The sequence below is a fragment of the Ursus arctos genome, unplaced genomic scaffold (assembly GCF_023065955.2).
Source record: "Ursus arctos isolate Adak ecotype North America unplaced genomic scaffold, UrsArc2.0 scaffold_22, whole genome shotgun sequence".
Classification (NCBI taxonomy): Eukaryota; Metazoa; Chordata; class Mammalia; order Carnivora; family Ursidae; genus Ursus; species Ursus arctos.
In genome coordinates, this window is record NW_026622897.1 from 31,828,148 (window position 1) to 31,843,445 (window position 15,298).

The following is a 15,298-nucleotide window of genomic DNA, read 5'->3' on the forward strand; positions in this document are numbered from 1 at the left end:
TCCCCAGGTGCTGGGGTTGTTCTCAATATGGATCAGTATGGTCCCCCTTCCACCAAATCTCCCTTTCGAGAATCCTTCTAATCGAACAGAGTCATTCTTTTTTTCAATCTGCTGGCAATGTCTTTCCCCTTCTCTAAAAATTTATTGTTTTCCTTATCATATTCAGATGTTTCCTTCTCACTTTCAAGACTTCTTGTTTAGTTATCTTTGGCCATCCACACTCTCCTCTCTTCCCTTTTGTAACTGAGCATCTTCCTTGGCCAAGCTAACGCAGAGGGAAAAGATAGGGAACAGTGCTTCCCAATGCTTAAGAAACTTGGCAGTATACTATAATCGAATGCTGGCGTATACCGTCAGCGTGGATCTGAAATGAGATCTCAGGTTTAGTTGCTGTCTTGCTTAGATAAATACTCTGTGACTCTTCCAAGGGAGTCAAAACTTGGTTCCATTACAGACGTAGGGCATTTAAATACCTATACAAACATTCCAGGTTACAGTGCATACAGCATCCTGGCCTAGCACTCTACAGTTTACAGACGCTATAACATGAATTCTCATTAGGTAAGCAGAAATGGTGTTTCTGCATGCCTTTTCCCCTGGAAGTATAGTCTCCTTATTTCCATATTTCCAGATCTACCCGATTCTTGTTTAACTGCATTCCTTTTCCTCCCACTGTAGTATAAATTCACAAAAACTGTAGCAAGCAAGATCTCGTTCCCAAGTCTGGACCCCTGTACCATGGATCTGCCAGTCACTTTCCTGTTCCTCCAAAGAGACCACGACTACAATATTATGTAGCGAGACCCTCTTCAGCTTCTAGAAACAGAAGCCCTACTTGTAACCCAGTTAAGAAAGCTGTAATTAAAAGGAAACATAATAAAGTTCAGCTGTTCTGTGTTTAAACAGCCCAATGCACAGCATGTTCCTTCTCTGTGTTAAAAGGGAAAGAAAATGAAGGAAACAAAAATAACCCATAATCCTTTGTGGCTTTATCACATATCTTCACACTTCTCAGGAGACTATGATTCAACCCAGCAGCTCCTTGATTTACATTCTTTTTAATGTGCACGCAATCTGGTTTGCAGCTCATTCCCCATATCTTTATCCCAATGGCAAATATTTGTATTGTAAAGACCACCATTATTACACACTTCAAACCATTCCTCTTCACCCACAGTTTGATGGTGGACGCTGCCATCCACTTTTCTGGCTTTTTACTTGATACTTCGGTTAGAAAAATGGTTTTTCTCGTAGATAGTAAGCACTTGCAGTATTTTTGCTTACTTTCCTTGAAAACGATTCTCTGATGGTGCAAGCTAGCACATAGGTCCAGCTCTAGCCGAAAGACGTGTCCGTGTTGCAGGTACATAAAGATCACATTGGCTCCTAGGGGCTCATAGGTTCCTACAGACTTTGGATTCTGGGCTGCTTCTGTTGCATAAGCTTACACCTGTCCTTCTCAAACCTTGTCCCCAAGTGGAGCCATCGCTTAGGGTTGGATCAAGTGGACAAGTGAAACTCTTTGGTAGCACTAGCAGCAGGCCTGGTCTCTGACTATAGATTGAGTCTTTTCTAATCAGGTGGCCATGTTTCTTTATCACAAAACTCTTTCCCAGCCCTCCTGAGAGAAGCCATGTCTGTGTACCATCTCTAACACACCTACGCATCCATTAGAGTGGCATTTGCTCAAAGACATTCAATTGACATCAAATATTTCATTTCTCCTCTTCTGCACTCTGTCCCTAATTTGATCCCCAAAAGCCTTCCCTTTTCTGCATAGCAGCAATACAGAGCAAGGAGCACATCTGAAGAGGTTTCAGGGAAATAATAAAAAGCCTAAAAAAATACCTTGCACATTACTTGTTTTAAGAAAATGAATTTTAAACCAGATTCTAGAAGGGATTTTCCTTCCTACCACTGTTTCCTGACCTCTACCCAGCGTCTCCTGCCTTCCATGTAAATATCCTTTTCAGCCCCATGTTGTGCTTGCTTCATTCCAAGACAGAAAATTATTCGTTTTCAAACCGTGGTCAGCGTTTAGCATTTTTCCTTAAGTTCGATGTGCATGCTGAACTTGAATGAACAGCTTGTGAACGACTCCCTTAGTTCATTCAGATTCAGCAGCTCAGTGTTTTGGAAGCTTCTCCCATAACACTTCCCCCTTGGTGACTACGAGACTTTGGTTGGTGTTTTTACGATTACACCCGGAGTGGAACAGAATCATATGCTAGGGGAGGGGCCTGGAAGCTTCTCTAAAGGGGAAGCAGTGGGGTACTCACCTTTGGATCTCCTTAAAGAAAGACTTGATCAGATCACACTCCAGGGCCCTGCTGCCCAGCATATTCAAACTGTAGCTGCTGGCTTCCAGTATTTTCACTCCTGTCCCATTTTGGAAGCTTTTTAGGACATTCCGACTTGTTAGGTTTAACTTGAGAATCTGATAGAAATCCACCCCTCCTCTTCTGCTCTTCGTTTACTCTATTACACCCGTCCTGACCAAAAATGGTCACAGAGCAACGTCCCTGACATAAACTATCTGTTATGTGGGCTGTTCACAACCTCGCTTGTAACCATCTCTGCCGCGCACCCCCAGCAGCAACGCTCAGGCTGTGACTTTTCTAATTCCCCACTTGGTTGACACTCAGACCAGCTCGCCAATGTCCTCCCCCGCCCCCACCTTTTGTTGAGCCCCACGCTGCTGCCCTAGCACACTCTGGCTTTGCATGTTGTGTTACTGGCTCTGAGGAAGCACATCTTGTTGAAACAGAATGCTGCTAGCGAAAATGGACCCCTTCCATTCGATAGACTCACCCCAGATGAATTGGACATGGTTTCCTATGAAATGAAATCACCTTTCAGGCTAAAACGGAGCCTGAGAAATGAGCCCTGTGGGAGAGATACGGAGTCGTTTATGAAATGGGATGCCTAAGTGGGAGGTTATTAAATTGCGCGAGGGTTGATGGTGAACTGCTGGTCTAGGTTCTGTGTCCCTTGTCAGAAATTCATTTTAAAACCGAGGGAAGATTGTGGGAAACTTGTTTCACATGAAATCTTGGTTTAACTAGGAGCACATGCCCTGGAAACAACGATCGGAGGCTGCTTACCATATCGATGGACTGAGAGACACTTCACATACGGTGTCGCACACTCCCCTTGACCTGCTTTCCATTTGTCTATCTCCCCACCCCTTTGGAGGTTTCTAGTCCAGATATTGGAAACAGTAACGGTGGATGAGGGAGATACACACACTTAGACACACACGCACGTGCAGGAAGGGAGAGAACTATAAAAAAATCAAACCATAAAAGTTGCCAAAAATGTGTTTTCATATGAAAAATGACTAATAAGAAAACACAGTCTATATGCCATTTGTAAAATATGTAAATTTTTTGCCACTCTGCCCATGAAATGATTATGTATTTCAGCACAGGGCCCTGAGGAAAATGGGAGTCTCAGGCCGTGAGAGAGAACACATAGGATTGCCCCATTTAAACGGGAATTGAAACTGAAAATCTTTGCTTGCATGTTCTCTACATTTCATTTTCATTATTCTTTAAACGGGAGCAAACCCAAGTTTTATAATTTGCATAACTTCTATTTTGCCTTGACCTACAAATTTCCACCTTCTGAAATAATTGACATTGAAAGATGACCTTTTCCTATATCCTAACCCTGTCTTCCCCACCAAAAAAATAATGTGAACACATTAGTTAAGAAAGTAAACAACCTGGTTAGGAAAACATTCGAAAAATGATTTTAAATGTGATTTAAAATATGAAGTAACACCCACCGAAAACAGCACAGGAAATGGCATTCTGCCCTTCCACACAGGTCTGACGTCTTTTATGTCCTTTCTTTGAAACTTTCCATGGCGAAGTTTCTTTTCAGAATGTACCAGTTGATAGCAAATGATTTTTCTTTGCTCAGTAGGATGGTGATTCAAGGTGCTTGAGTCAGCCTTACATTTTATTTCATGTGGTTATCAACAGGAAGCACTCCCTTTGAAAGAGACACGGTGACCCGAGGCTTGCTTCCCTGTTCAGCCCACTTTCTGCCCCTTTCTCCTTCTCCTGTTCTTCAAAAGATTTTTTTTTTTTGGAGTTAACATTAAGTGCTCCTCAGTAAATCAATTAAAGATATTAATTGGAAGATGAGTCTCTTTTTAGATGAAATCTTTGAAAAATATATCATCTCCAAGTAATTCTGTGGTCCCCCTGTATCTCCATAACTTTAATTAAATGTCAAGGGCAATTATGTTCTCTCTAGCAATTAAATAATCTTAAGTGTATATGACAGCTGCAAGCAATAAGTATTTGAAATATATATGACCAGGGTTTTTTTTTTTTAAGTAAACCGTATGATTTATTTTGTGTCACTGTATACCACATTCTACTAATTCAGGTAAAATTCTCCTTTCCCTCAAGTCATTCACTCATTTGTAATGGTAATACCATAGAAATTACATATGGTGTTGTTCACTGATCAGCAAAATGAAATGCAAAGTATGGTGAACATAAGAGAAGCCAAGATTTCTTTTCTAAAATATGAAATTCAGTGAATGCATTGCCCTATGTGCTGTAGCTAAATAAAATTACTGTCCAAGCACAAAATTAATTGACATCATGGAATTTCAGACTAAAATAAATAGAGCTTGTGAGCATGTACTGATATTTAATTAAAATCAGTCCAGCATTTGTACCATTATCTTCTCTCCCTGTTAAAAAGGAAAAAAAAAACAAACTTTCACTTTGGGAAAGATCATAAACCACATTTTATTTCACAGAGATGGGAACAGCTACAGTAATTTCAAAATAACCTGTGTTGTCTTGGTACATGATACTTGGTCCGACAGAGTGGGGAGGAAAGTTTTTTAAACTTTCGTACTGATTGCTTTATGGGTGATGTCACATCAACTGATGTGCTCTTCTACTTCGTTCCAGATTTCATTTTGTAAATCTCCCATAAACTTGCTACCTTTTTGGGAGAAAAATAATTCACACTGTCAAGATGGCAAAAAAAACCAAAATTTTTTTCTATAAACATCCCAACTTGCAGAAACAGAATTTTTGATATGAAACCCAATTTTTTTCTGCTTTTTCTTATTTTCTAGTATTACACTTTTGTTTCTGACATCTATTAGAGGGAACCTGAACTCTACCAACCAAATGTTTACCATCAATCCTAGAATAGATTTAAGAATGTCTACACATTTTTGTTAATAATTGGACTATTTGTTTACTTAGAGTTTAATCTATTTTAGAAAAGCAGAAAGGTCTACAAATTCTTAGCAGAATAACCACAAGGGGCGGGAGGGCTTTAAGTTTTCTAAATATTTTACTGAGTCAGTTTATGCTTTACTTCTTGAACATTAGTGCTGAGGTTTTTCTTTGCAATACATTCTTTTTTGTGACATTTGTTATGCATTGTGGAGGCTGTGTTTGGAAATATAAATTAAGTTGGAAATAAAGAGGTCCCATTTAAGATGTACAAAATTGAGCCATAGGGATGCCTGTGAAAAAATATTTCTATATAAGGGCTCCCTTTAAAGCTATATACTTCAATAGATGTAATAACTTCTCAGATATGCTAATTTCATGTTGTTTTTGTGAAATCATCAGGGGGGAATTTTGACAGCTCTTTTGACGCAGAGAAGGGTGTTGGGACAATTGTCATTGCAAAGCCTTTGGATGCAGAACAGAGGTCCATCTATAATATGAGTGTGGAAGTCACCGATGGGACAAATGTTGCTGTCACTCAGGTAAGATGTCAAATTACTAAAGGGTGAGAATGCCCAACAATCTGCTAATGTCAATGGTGAAAGTGATTACAGAATGTGTTGGAAGTAGTAAATGATGTCCATGGATTTCTACTGTTTTTTTTTAAAGCATTTGAGAGAATAACCTAGGAAAAGGATTCTATCAATGATATTGTATAACTTAGCTGTGACTGTTCACGCATGGAAGAGTGATATGTATTCGCTTCCTGATCGTTGACTGTAGATTTATCTCTTTGACAACAAAGTCACCTTTCCTTGAATTTACAAAGAAGAGGACGTGTATATTGTCTGAGTCAACACACCATTATATGTTTCACCTTTTCACCTGTCACTCTCAGAGATAGAGCTAGACGCACCTAGGAGTCCAAGTTCATTTCACAGACTCAGATGAGTAGTATGTCCAAGGTCACTCATTAAGTCACCCAGCCTTCATTAAGAACAAGGACTGAGATTTAGGGCCCTGCGTCCCACCTCTCCTTCTAGCCTCTATGCCAGTGGTCCTTCATCCTGGCTGCACAGTGGAAGCCCCTGGTCATGGGGCCCGGGGTGTTAAAACCACTGAGACTCCACCCGCAGAGGTCCTACATGATTCTAACTAACAAGCAGCCAGGGGTGGGGACCGTTGCTTGGACTCTGGCATGTGAGTGTTGATGAAAGGGCATTGATCGTTGACTGTCCAGAAAGTCTCTGGATGAGACTAACACAGTCTTAGATAGCAATAGGGGGCAGATTTACCCGAAATATGAGAAGGTTTTTGTTGTTGTTGTTGTTGTTTTCTATTTTAGGATGGGCACACAAGCTTGTCCTATACCTTTCCATTCTCCCTACTTTTCCCTCCTGTTCTCATGACCCCAGAAGCCATCACTCATCAATCACGGTCCTTTTTCCCTCTCAGCTCAAATGTGCCCTGAGACTCTTCAACACAACGTTTCAGGACGTGAAGATGAAATTGTTGCCAACCCCAAAGTTAGCAAGTGTTGATTTGTTTAAAACATGATGTAAGCTCTTGTAACTATATAGGTTTAAAGAGGAGAGGGGAGGATTATTTCATGTGCTGCCTCTTAGTTTGAAGTAGTTTCAAAAATACGATGAGACTTTCTCCTTTGAGGCTGTGCACAATCACAAAATGGTGGAATTTTAAAGAAACAGTAGGGTTTGTTTCTACTTTTACTTCTTTACTTTTTGCTTTTGCTTACTTTTTCTTTTCCTTTTCATTCAAATAAACTGAAACCCAGAAGGGGGACATCATGTGCATGAGACAAGGCAGCCAGTGTGTGAGGAGTCCTGATCCTTCGACCCATGTCCTCTCCTAGGATGACTCTACAGCCCTAACTACCTGCAAGAGGCCCATTTACACCTGTTGCACTGGTGTAACTATTAATAGTTATCCCATTCACTCTTAAAATTGCCCCAGTTGGGACAATAAATCATACTTAAATCTGTACTGCTTCGGGGGATTTTCAAGACTAAAATACAGACTCCTGGAAAGGACACCATGGTTGAGATCCTACGGGACGCGCACCATCTAAAAGCAAGCCCCAAAGACTAATACAAAACAACCCACTTGCAGTATTACTAAGTCTTTATTGCTCATTCGCTTTTGGAGTTGGCCATTTCTTAGCCTAGCCAACCTCCACTTTTTAGCACCACTTAAAAACACAAGATGTATTTGAGTAAAATACAAAGAAAGCATGGAGCCATATTCATTTCCATACTTTTCTCCAGGGACTTATAACAAGTGGATGAAACGGTAAGTCAGTGTGCCCAGAATGTTATAGATACACACGAAATATGTTTACAGTGAGTGAATGAATAGTAAGTGGGACATAGTCAGCAGGGCCTACATTGCAGCTATGCTGGATCTTCAAAGCACACAACTGATTCATGTTAACCGAAAAAAAATTATCAATGAAACTTTTCTTTTAGACTTTCATTAAGACCAGATGAGAAATCACTTACCAGCATGTATTCCACAAGTATTTCTTGGGTTCATACCATGTGCTAGGAGCTATGCTAGATGCCTGAGGTCACAGTGATTCGGAGTTTTAAAACCGGATGACTGATATGCACACACTCTTTAAAAATTAACTTGAAAGCATATATTATAAGACTTTGAATGTACACATTGTTCAGGTCCTACTTTGGTTGATTTTAGTTCAGACTAACGTACAGTTAGACTTATCTCCAGAGCAGATGGGAAGAGTGGGAGAATTGGGGGTGAACTTGGAGGTTTCCTTTGGCAAGGCCAAGCTAAGTAGGTTAATGAAGGATAGCAAGAGATTTTCTTGCCAAAAGCTTCCAAGTCACTCTGTATCTCCAGGAGCATGAGCTTCTCAAGAAGTGAGAGCTAACCATTTCCAAAGTATAAACTTGTGTGTCATCATTATTACCCCCAGCAAACCATTACTCTGTCCATAAGGCTGTGTTCGGGCCTGAATTACCACCCCCCACCCCCTGCCAGCCTCTGTCAATCCAGGCCTCTGCTCACATTTGCCACAGCTCCTCTGACTGTGAAGACAGAAGCTGTTCTCTCAATTAGTCAAAGCCCTCAGTATCAAGGACGTTATTACAAAAAATGTTTTGGTTAAGAAAAGGCATTCTAGATTTCTTTTAGAAATCACTAAAGCACGCTCCAACCCATGACCCTAGGCAACGTAATGATTCCACCATCAAACAGATACCCTTCACCATATAACTAAATAAATGGTTTGTAGCCCCAAAACACCCGCTCAGTTTTCCTTTGGGAACTTTTCTCTACTTTGTTCCTTTGGAATCATAAACCATCTATGACAAGGGCTTCAAATCAGCCAGAAACAACATGTTGAATTTCATTTCACAAATGTCAAATAAATCAGAGCCTCGGGGATCTCTGTGTCTACATGAAAACCCTTCCTTCATCCTCATTTTTGTTCTGTTGTCCCAACTTGTAGGATTCTTGTGCCTCAGAGCTACAATATCTGGTGGCAAATAAACATCCTTTTCCTTAGTGAGATTCCCTAGCGTGAGTACAGACTATAAAAGGTCCTGCGGATTTCCGGTTCTGAAGATTCAGATGTACTAAATGAGCATGTGAGCAGATGCTTTTCTCCAGCTGGCGTAGGAAGAGAGGCAGCAGAAGGGAATGTCAGAGATTCCAAATGTGAGGTGATTTGAAACCTCATCGCCAGTTCAGGTACGGAGGGGGCAACCTGGCAAGAAATTCGTGTAGCCTTGAGGTGCTGAGAGGGGCTCCAGCTGGTAGCCTGCAAGGAAACGGGGACCTCAGACCTCTCACCTCAAGGATCTAAATTTGGTTAACAACCTGAATGAGCCTGGGGCTGACTCACCCCCAGAACTTCCAGAAAGGAACACATTCCCACTGACCCCTTGATTTTGGCTTCGTGAGACTCTTAGGTGGAGAACACAAGTGAGCCACACTGTACGCAAGCTTCTGACTTACGGAGCTGGGAGATAACAAATGGGTGTTTTTGTAAACCAAGTTTTGGTCATTTGTTATGTCAGAAATGGGAAACTGTTGGCATCTTCATTTTACAGAAAAAGAAGCTGAGACAAAATAAGGTTATGTAACTTGAGTAGATTAGGGATCGAAGGTGGGTAGCTGGATTCTAGAATGTGCTTTCTCAACTCCTGCCCTGTGCTGCCGCCTCTCAAAACCAAGGGGAAATGTTTGCTACTTTTTCCCAAGGCAGGAAGAGAAGCCCACCTGGCTCTAGTAGTTATGAGGGAGACACTTTTTAAGACTGCTGCCCGGGGAACATAGCGCCCCCTGTGGCCGTTAGAATGTCTCATAGCCAGCCATACATGCTGGGGGGAGAGCAAAGTACCCCAGTCTCATCAGTGCTCAGCCGGATGACTTTATGCGCTTCAAGGACACACATTACCAAGGATGAGAAATTACAGGTTTTAACAACTTTCCCCATACATCTATCAAACCCCTATGAGCTACTGTGCCTTCATAGCAAATTTAAATAAATCTAGAACATGGCTCTTCCAAAGGACCAATGGATGGAAATACATAGTAATATATAATGCCTGATCTTTGCATAATGAGACCTAACCAAGCTTCTTTCTTGTTTTATTTTCCTGTCTTACTGGGAATAGTTAAATCAAGTATTATCACTACACTCATTTTTCTAGTGAGAAACTGGCACACAGGTGGGTTGGGTGGCGACCCAGGATGTACACAGGTAAAGAGATCCAAACCCACTTTTTCCTTTTCAAGATCGGAGAGATCCCAGAAACTTTCTCCTACACATCTATATATACAGAATGTATGATTCATTAGAGGAAGCATTTGGTATAAAGGAAGGAGCACTGACCTTGAATCAGGTGACCCGAGTTCAAGTCATTACTTAACCAGTTCCTGTCTGTGTTACCACGAAAAGTAGCTCTGTCTCTGTGAGACTTGACTTCTGTAGGATGGGGATAACGCCTTCCATACTTCATGGGTTATTATAAGAATAAAATAAGATCTTTTGAGATATCTTGAGCTCTGTGATGCGCTGGACACATGCAGCTTTTATTATTAGTCTCATCCTCAACTTAAAATTGGAATAATATACCTGATAACTACAAAATACTGTGTGTGTGCCTTTCATTGTTATTCATGAAAGACAGCAGAGATATTCATGCCCAAATAATAATCTAAAAATTACATTGATTTGATTCAGGGACTCGTGTGATACATGCTTTTGTGATTTTAATATGCTTTTCTTATTCAGGTCTAGCTTTGATTTATAAAGATATGAAAATCAGCTTGTATCTGTATGTTCCACAGCCAAACCTGAGATTAAAAATCTCTTTCAGATAATCTCCAAACTTCTTCAGCCCCACAAAAGCAGTTAATTGAGTTAATGAGCTGCAGAGGTTTTCTGCCAAAGAGTGTATGCATGGGAGCTGAGAGGTCTGGGACCTGCATTCCTCAGGTTACCCTTGCCCTCCACAGCCATGAGAACTCCATTCTTTTGTCTCTAAGGGATGTGTTGGGAGTTCCTACCTGGCCTCCTTCCTCAAAAAGCAGACTTTGTCTTGAAGATTTGGACTTCGTCTTATCCTTTCCCTCCACCTTACACATGCTTAAAGGCAGGTGAGGGTAGGAACGTATCACTTTAGCAAAAGCTGCTCCATGAGTCCCCAGGAATTCCCAAGGGATACATCCTTTGTCAAGGGTCTTCGTTTATTTCTTTAGAGTTATCTCCCTCTTAGTAGGTGAAAAGGGAAGTAGCCACAAGCGCCCTTGTATATTTACATTAGGAAAATGCTGGAACTAGTACAATACGTAGAGATAAAATAAAGCAGCAAGGCAACTCTAAGGTGGGACTTCCTGTTTAAAAAAATAATGATGATAAAATTTCACTGTATGTCATAGATTTGTGCCTAACAACTTATGAATAAATCAATTTTGGAAAATGAATTCCAATTTTCAAGGCAGCAGGGAACTTTCTATTTAGAATAATCCTATGATTAATGTTCCTGAAATGACAACGGTCATGTCAATTATCTCTTGTGTCAGGTAGGATTTCTGTATAGCAAGGCATATAATATTTGTTTGGGGCGCCTGGGTGGCTCAGTCGTTAAGCGTCTGCCTTCGGCTCAGGGCGTGATCCTGGCGTTCTGGGATCGAGCCCCACATCAGGCTCCTCTGCTGGAAGCCTGCTTCTTCCTCTCCCACTCCCCCTGCTTGTGTTCCCTCTCTCGCTGGCTATCTCTCTCTCTGTCAAATAAATAAATAAAAAATCTTAAAAAAAAATATTTGCCCACATAATTGTTCACATACATGTTAGGTGCATTTATAATTAATGTGTATATAATTGAAGTACATATGGAAATGGTATAATGGAATGAGTGTAGAATTTGGCTCCATATGACCTAGTTTAGGTCTGGCCTTGCTATTGGAACTTTGGGCACACCCCTTAACTTCTCCGATTCTCATTTTTCCCACTGATACACTGGAGACCGTAAAGTTTAAGAAACGTATATGATATGGATTTATACATTGTTAAATAAACACAAACCAGCATGACTTTTTCTACTTGTACCTTCAAAAACAAAACTTGTAAGCCTGGGGAGAATACAAGGGGCATTACCCTTGACATCACAGCCATAGAATATTTCAAGTACGGTTTCGAAATGCCAACAGAGGCAGGACAGAGTTTCCATAATTTAGGACTTAATTGGTTCCAATAAAAGACAGAGGCCTTACCCTCTAACACACCCCGTGGACGCTTCATTCCATGAGCCTTTGTAAAGCCAGGCTTTGGCATCTACCCAGACTTGGCTTCGATGAGCCTGCTAAACCCAGTGTTTGTGGTGGGCAGCATTGAACCCACTCTGAAGAGACTTCCTACATTCAGGTTTCCTCCTGCTTTGATTCCATTGTACTTCCTTCGGCCTTTCAATTACCATTTTGAGCACTACATCTTTGAGAGTTACTTTGCTTTTTTTGTTAGTTCAGGAGCTCACAAATGGCCCCAACTGTGGGAAATAAAAAGCAAATGAGGAAAAGGAAGTCTTTTACAGAGAAACACTTGTTCTGACTGTAGATTAGGCTCAAGACAAAAGCAAGCAGAAAGAGGCAAGCTTTTCAGGAGCACATCAACTTTGAAACTTCGTGAAGGTCAGGGCAGCCCTGCTGGCTGGGAAGGCTTTTTTATCCCGTTAATATAACTGCTTCTGCGAACACAAATATTTTAACATCTTGACTAAGTTAACTTGAACTTTTTAAAAGAAAGAATTGGCGATCAAAGAATCTAGTAGGACCTTCCAAATACAGTGAAGATTAAAAACAATACCTAAAACTCGGGCACACGTCTCAGCCCCTTCTTTTTTTTAACCATAAACTCTAGGCAAATCTTGTTCCTGTGTCAAACTCACTCTTTGGGCAAGTCTTCCTGGCACAGAGGTCATAGCACTGCCCTTTGCTCTTCCTCAGAAAAGCACATATGCACCAAAGTGAGTGACAGTGAGCTGTTTATAAGAAGAGCCATGGTCTGACCACACTTATTTTAAAAAGTAAATAATTTTCTAGAATGCAGCCAAATGCCTGCATATTACTTAAAGGAGAATTGGTCAAGCTTTCCCTTTAGGCAGTAGTAAGACAAGAAGGTCACCATCTTCACTACTCTTTAACATTGGGTTATAAATACTAGCCACTGCCAATAAGTGAGATAAGGCAATTTGTGTTATAAAAATCTATAAAGAAGAAGGTAAAACAAATGTAATTCTTCAACATGGACTTCCTGGGGTTTGTACATTTTGGATATATGAGTTTGGGTGCTTTTTTTTTTTTTTCCTTGAGAGGGAGAGTGTTTGCATGCCCATGCAAGAGCTGGAGGCAGGGCACGGGCAGAAAGGAAGGAAGAAGAGAGAGAATCCCAAGCAGGCTCCACACCCAGCACGGAGCCGGACATGTGGCTGGATCCCACAACCAGCCAAAATCAAGAGTGCGACACTTAACTGACTGAGCCACACAGGCACCCCCAGGTGCTTTTAATAATTAAGATAGTCCCCAAATTCAAGAAAACTCAACCAAAATAAAGGAGCTTTTTTTTAATTACTATAAAAATATAAGGAAATAGATCATCATTGATCTAGTTGCTGTTACTATTATTATTATTACTACAATGTCTAATTGTTTTATCGTTGTCATTGTTAAATTATGCTATTAATATTATGATCATCATCATCTTCTTTATAATCATCATTTTACCTGGATCATGGCCTAAAAGAATAAAATCTGTGGTATCACCTATGTCTAAACTCTGTGTACCAGATACTAAATATTTAACTATGACATCTATTGAGTGCCTGCAAAGTGTCCAGCCCTGAGCTAGATACTGGGTATACCTTGACGATCTCTGAAATTTATCCCTGATCCCAGAATCAATGCTCTCAGCACCCTTGTGTTCATTCCCTGACATGCGCAGAGCAGCAAGGTATTTCCCTGCTACTGTTGAACAAGGTGATGCTCCCTCCGCCTTCTTGTCTCAGCTCTCCTATGATATACAAGTGTCCTGTTCGCGATCTATTTAGTGCTACATTTTTTTTGCATTTTTGTGTTCTTTGTTAGTAATCTCACAGTTTGAAAGACCCCGGAATGTAGTACTGAAGTGCAATCCAGTATTCCCAAGTGCAAGAAGGACGTGATGTGCCTTACAGAGAAAATATGTGTATTTGATGATCTTTATTCAGTCATGACTTAAGTGCTGCTGGCTGGAGATTCTCTCCCTCTTCTCCCTCTGCCTTCCCCTGCACATGTGCGTGTACTCTCTCTCTCCCTCTCTCAAATAAATAAATAAATAAATAAATCTTAAAAAAAAAAAACGACCTATATGAGGTAAACTAAAACATCCCTGAAAAATGAAACCATTGATCTGAACAAATGAAAAAAGACAAACTATGTCCTCGGATAGGAAGATTCCATCATAAAGGATCAGTTCTCCTATAGTTAACCTATACTTTTGCCACAGTGCAATTTAAAATGCTATCAATTTTTTGTCAGGTGCTATACCAGTTGATTATAAAATTCATTTTGAAGAACAACAAGCAAGCATAGCCTGGAAAACCCTAAAAAAAAAAAACAAAGAAAATGCCTAACTTTTCTAATTAAGACATACTGTAAAGCCTTTGTAATTGAAACATTTTTATATTGACATATGAAAAGACAAATAAACCAATGGAACACAATAGAAAATCCAGAAATACACCATTTACGTATGTAACTTTAGCATACAATAAAAGCCTCTCAAATCAGTGGGGAATTGATGGTCTTGTACAAAGTGGCATTAAAATAAAGGGAAAGCCATGTGGAAAAAAAACGTGGATCTATTCCTCACATAATACAGGAAAAATTCCAAATGGAGTAGAGATGTAAATGTAAGAAAAGGAACCATGTATTTAAAAATGAGTGTATTCACCTATAACCTGGAAATGGAGAAAATGTTCTAAACTATGACTCAGCGTCCAGAAACAATAAGGGAAAAGATTGATGTATTCAATTCCATGAAAATAAAAATAAATGCTTTTGCATGTCAAACAAACAAACAAAAAATCACCATAGCAAAATAAAGTTAAATGACAAAATCGAAAACATATTTGCAATTTATATCACCATGCTTCCAAAAATAAAGAAGGAAAAGGCCATCTAACCCATAAAAGAATGAACTGATTTAAATAATTTTCACAGAAAAAGAAATGCAAATGACTCTTAAACATATGAAAAGATGTTCATCCTCACTCATAATAAGAGAAAGGCAAATCACAAGTACACTGAAATGCTATTTTTTATCTATCAGATTGACAAAAAATACAAAAGTTTGAGTGCATACTCTGTTGGCAAAGCTGTGGAAGACAGCCATTCTTATATCTCGCTATGGGAATACAAAGTAATAAAACTTTCGGGAAGCGGAATATGGAAATAGCTAACAAAACTATATAAGCACTTATCCTTTGATCCAGCACTCACAATTCTAATATAATATAAAAGACCTGGGCATAAGGCTATCTTTGCTCATTCTTTCTGAG

At 40.0% G+C, this 15,298-nt stretch overlaps 1 protein-coding gene across 1 annotated transcript in view; it reads left to right on the plus strand.

Annotated features, from left to right (window-relative positions):
* The window catches only part of FAT3 (FAT atypical cadherin 3), a 635,693-nt gene that overhangs the window by 518,164 nt on the left and 102,231 nt on the right, over positions 1–15,298 (plus strand). Inside the window, exon 7 of the mRNA XM_044386515.3 lies at positions 5,619–5,758. Coding sequence (XP_044242450.1) covers positions 5,619–5,758 — 140 coding nt within the window. The remainder of the gene's footprint in view (positions 1–5,618; positions 5,759–15,298) is intronic.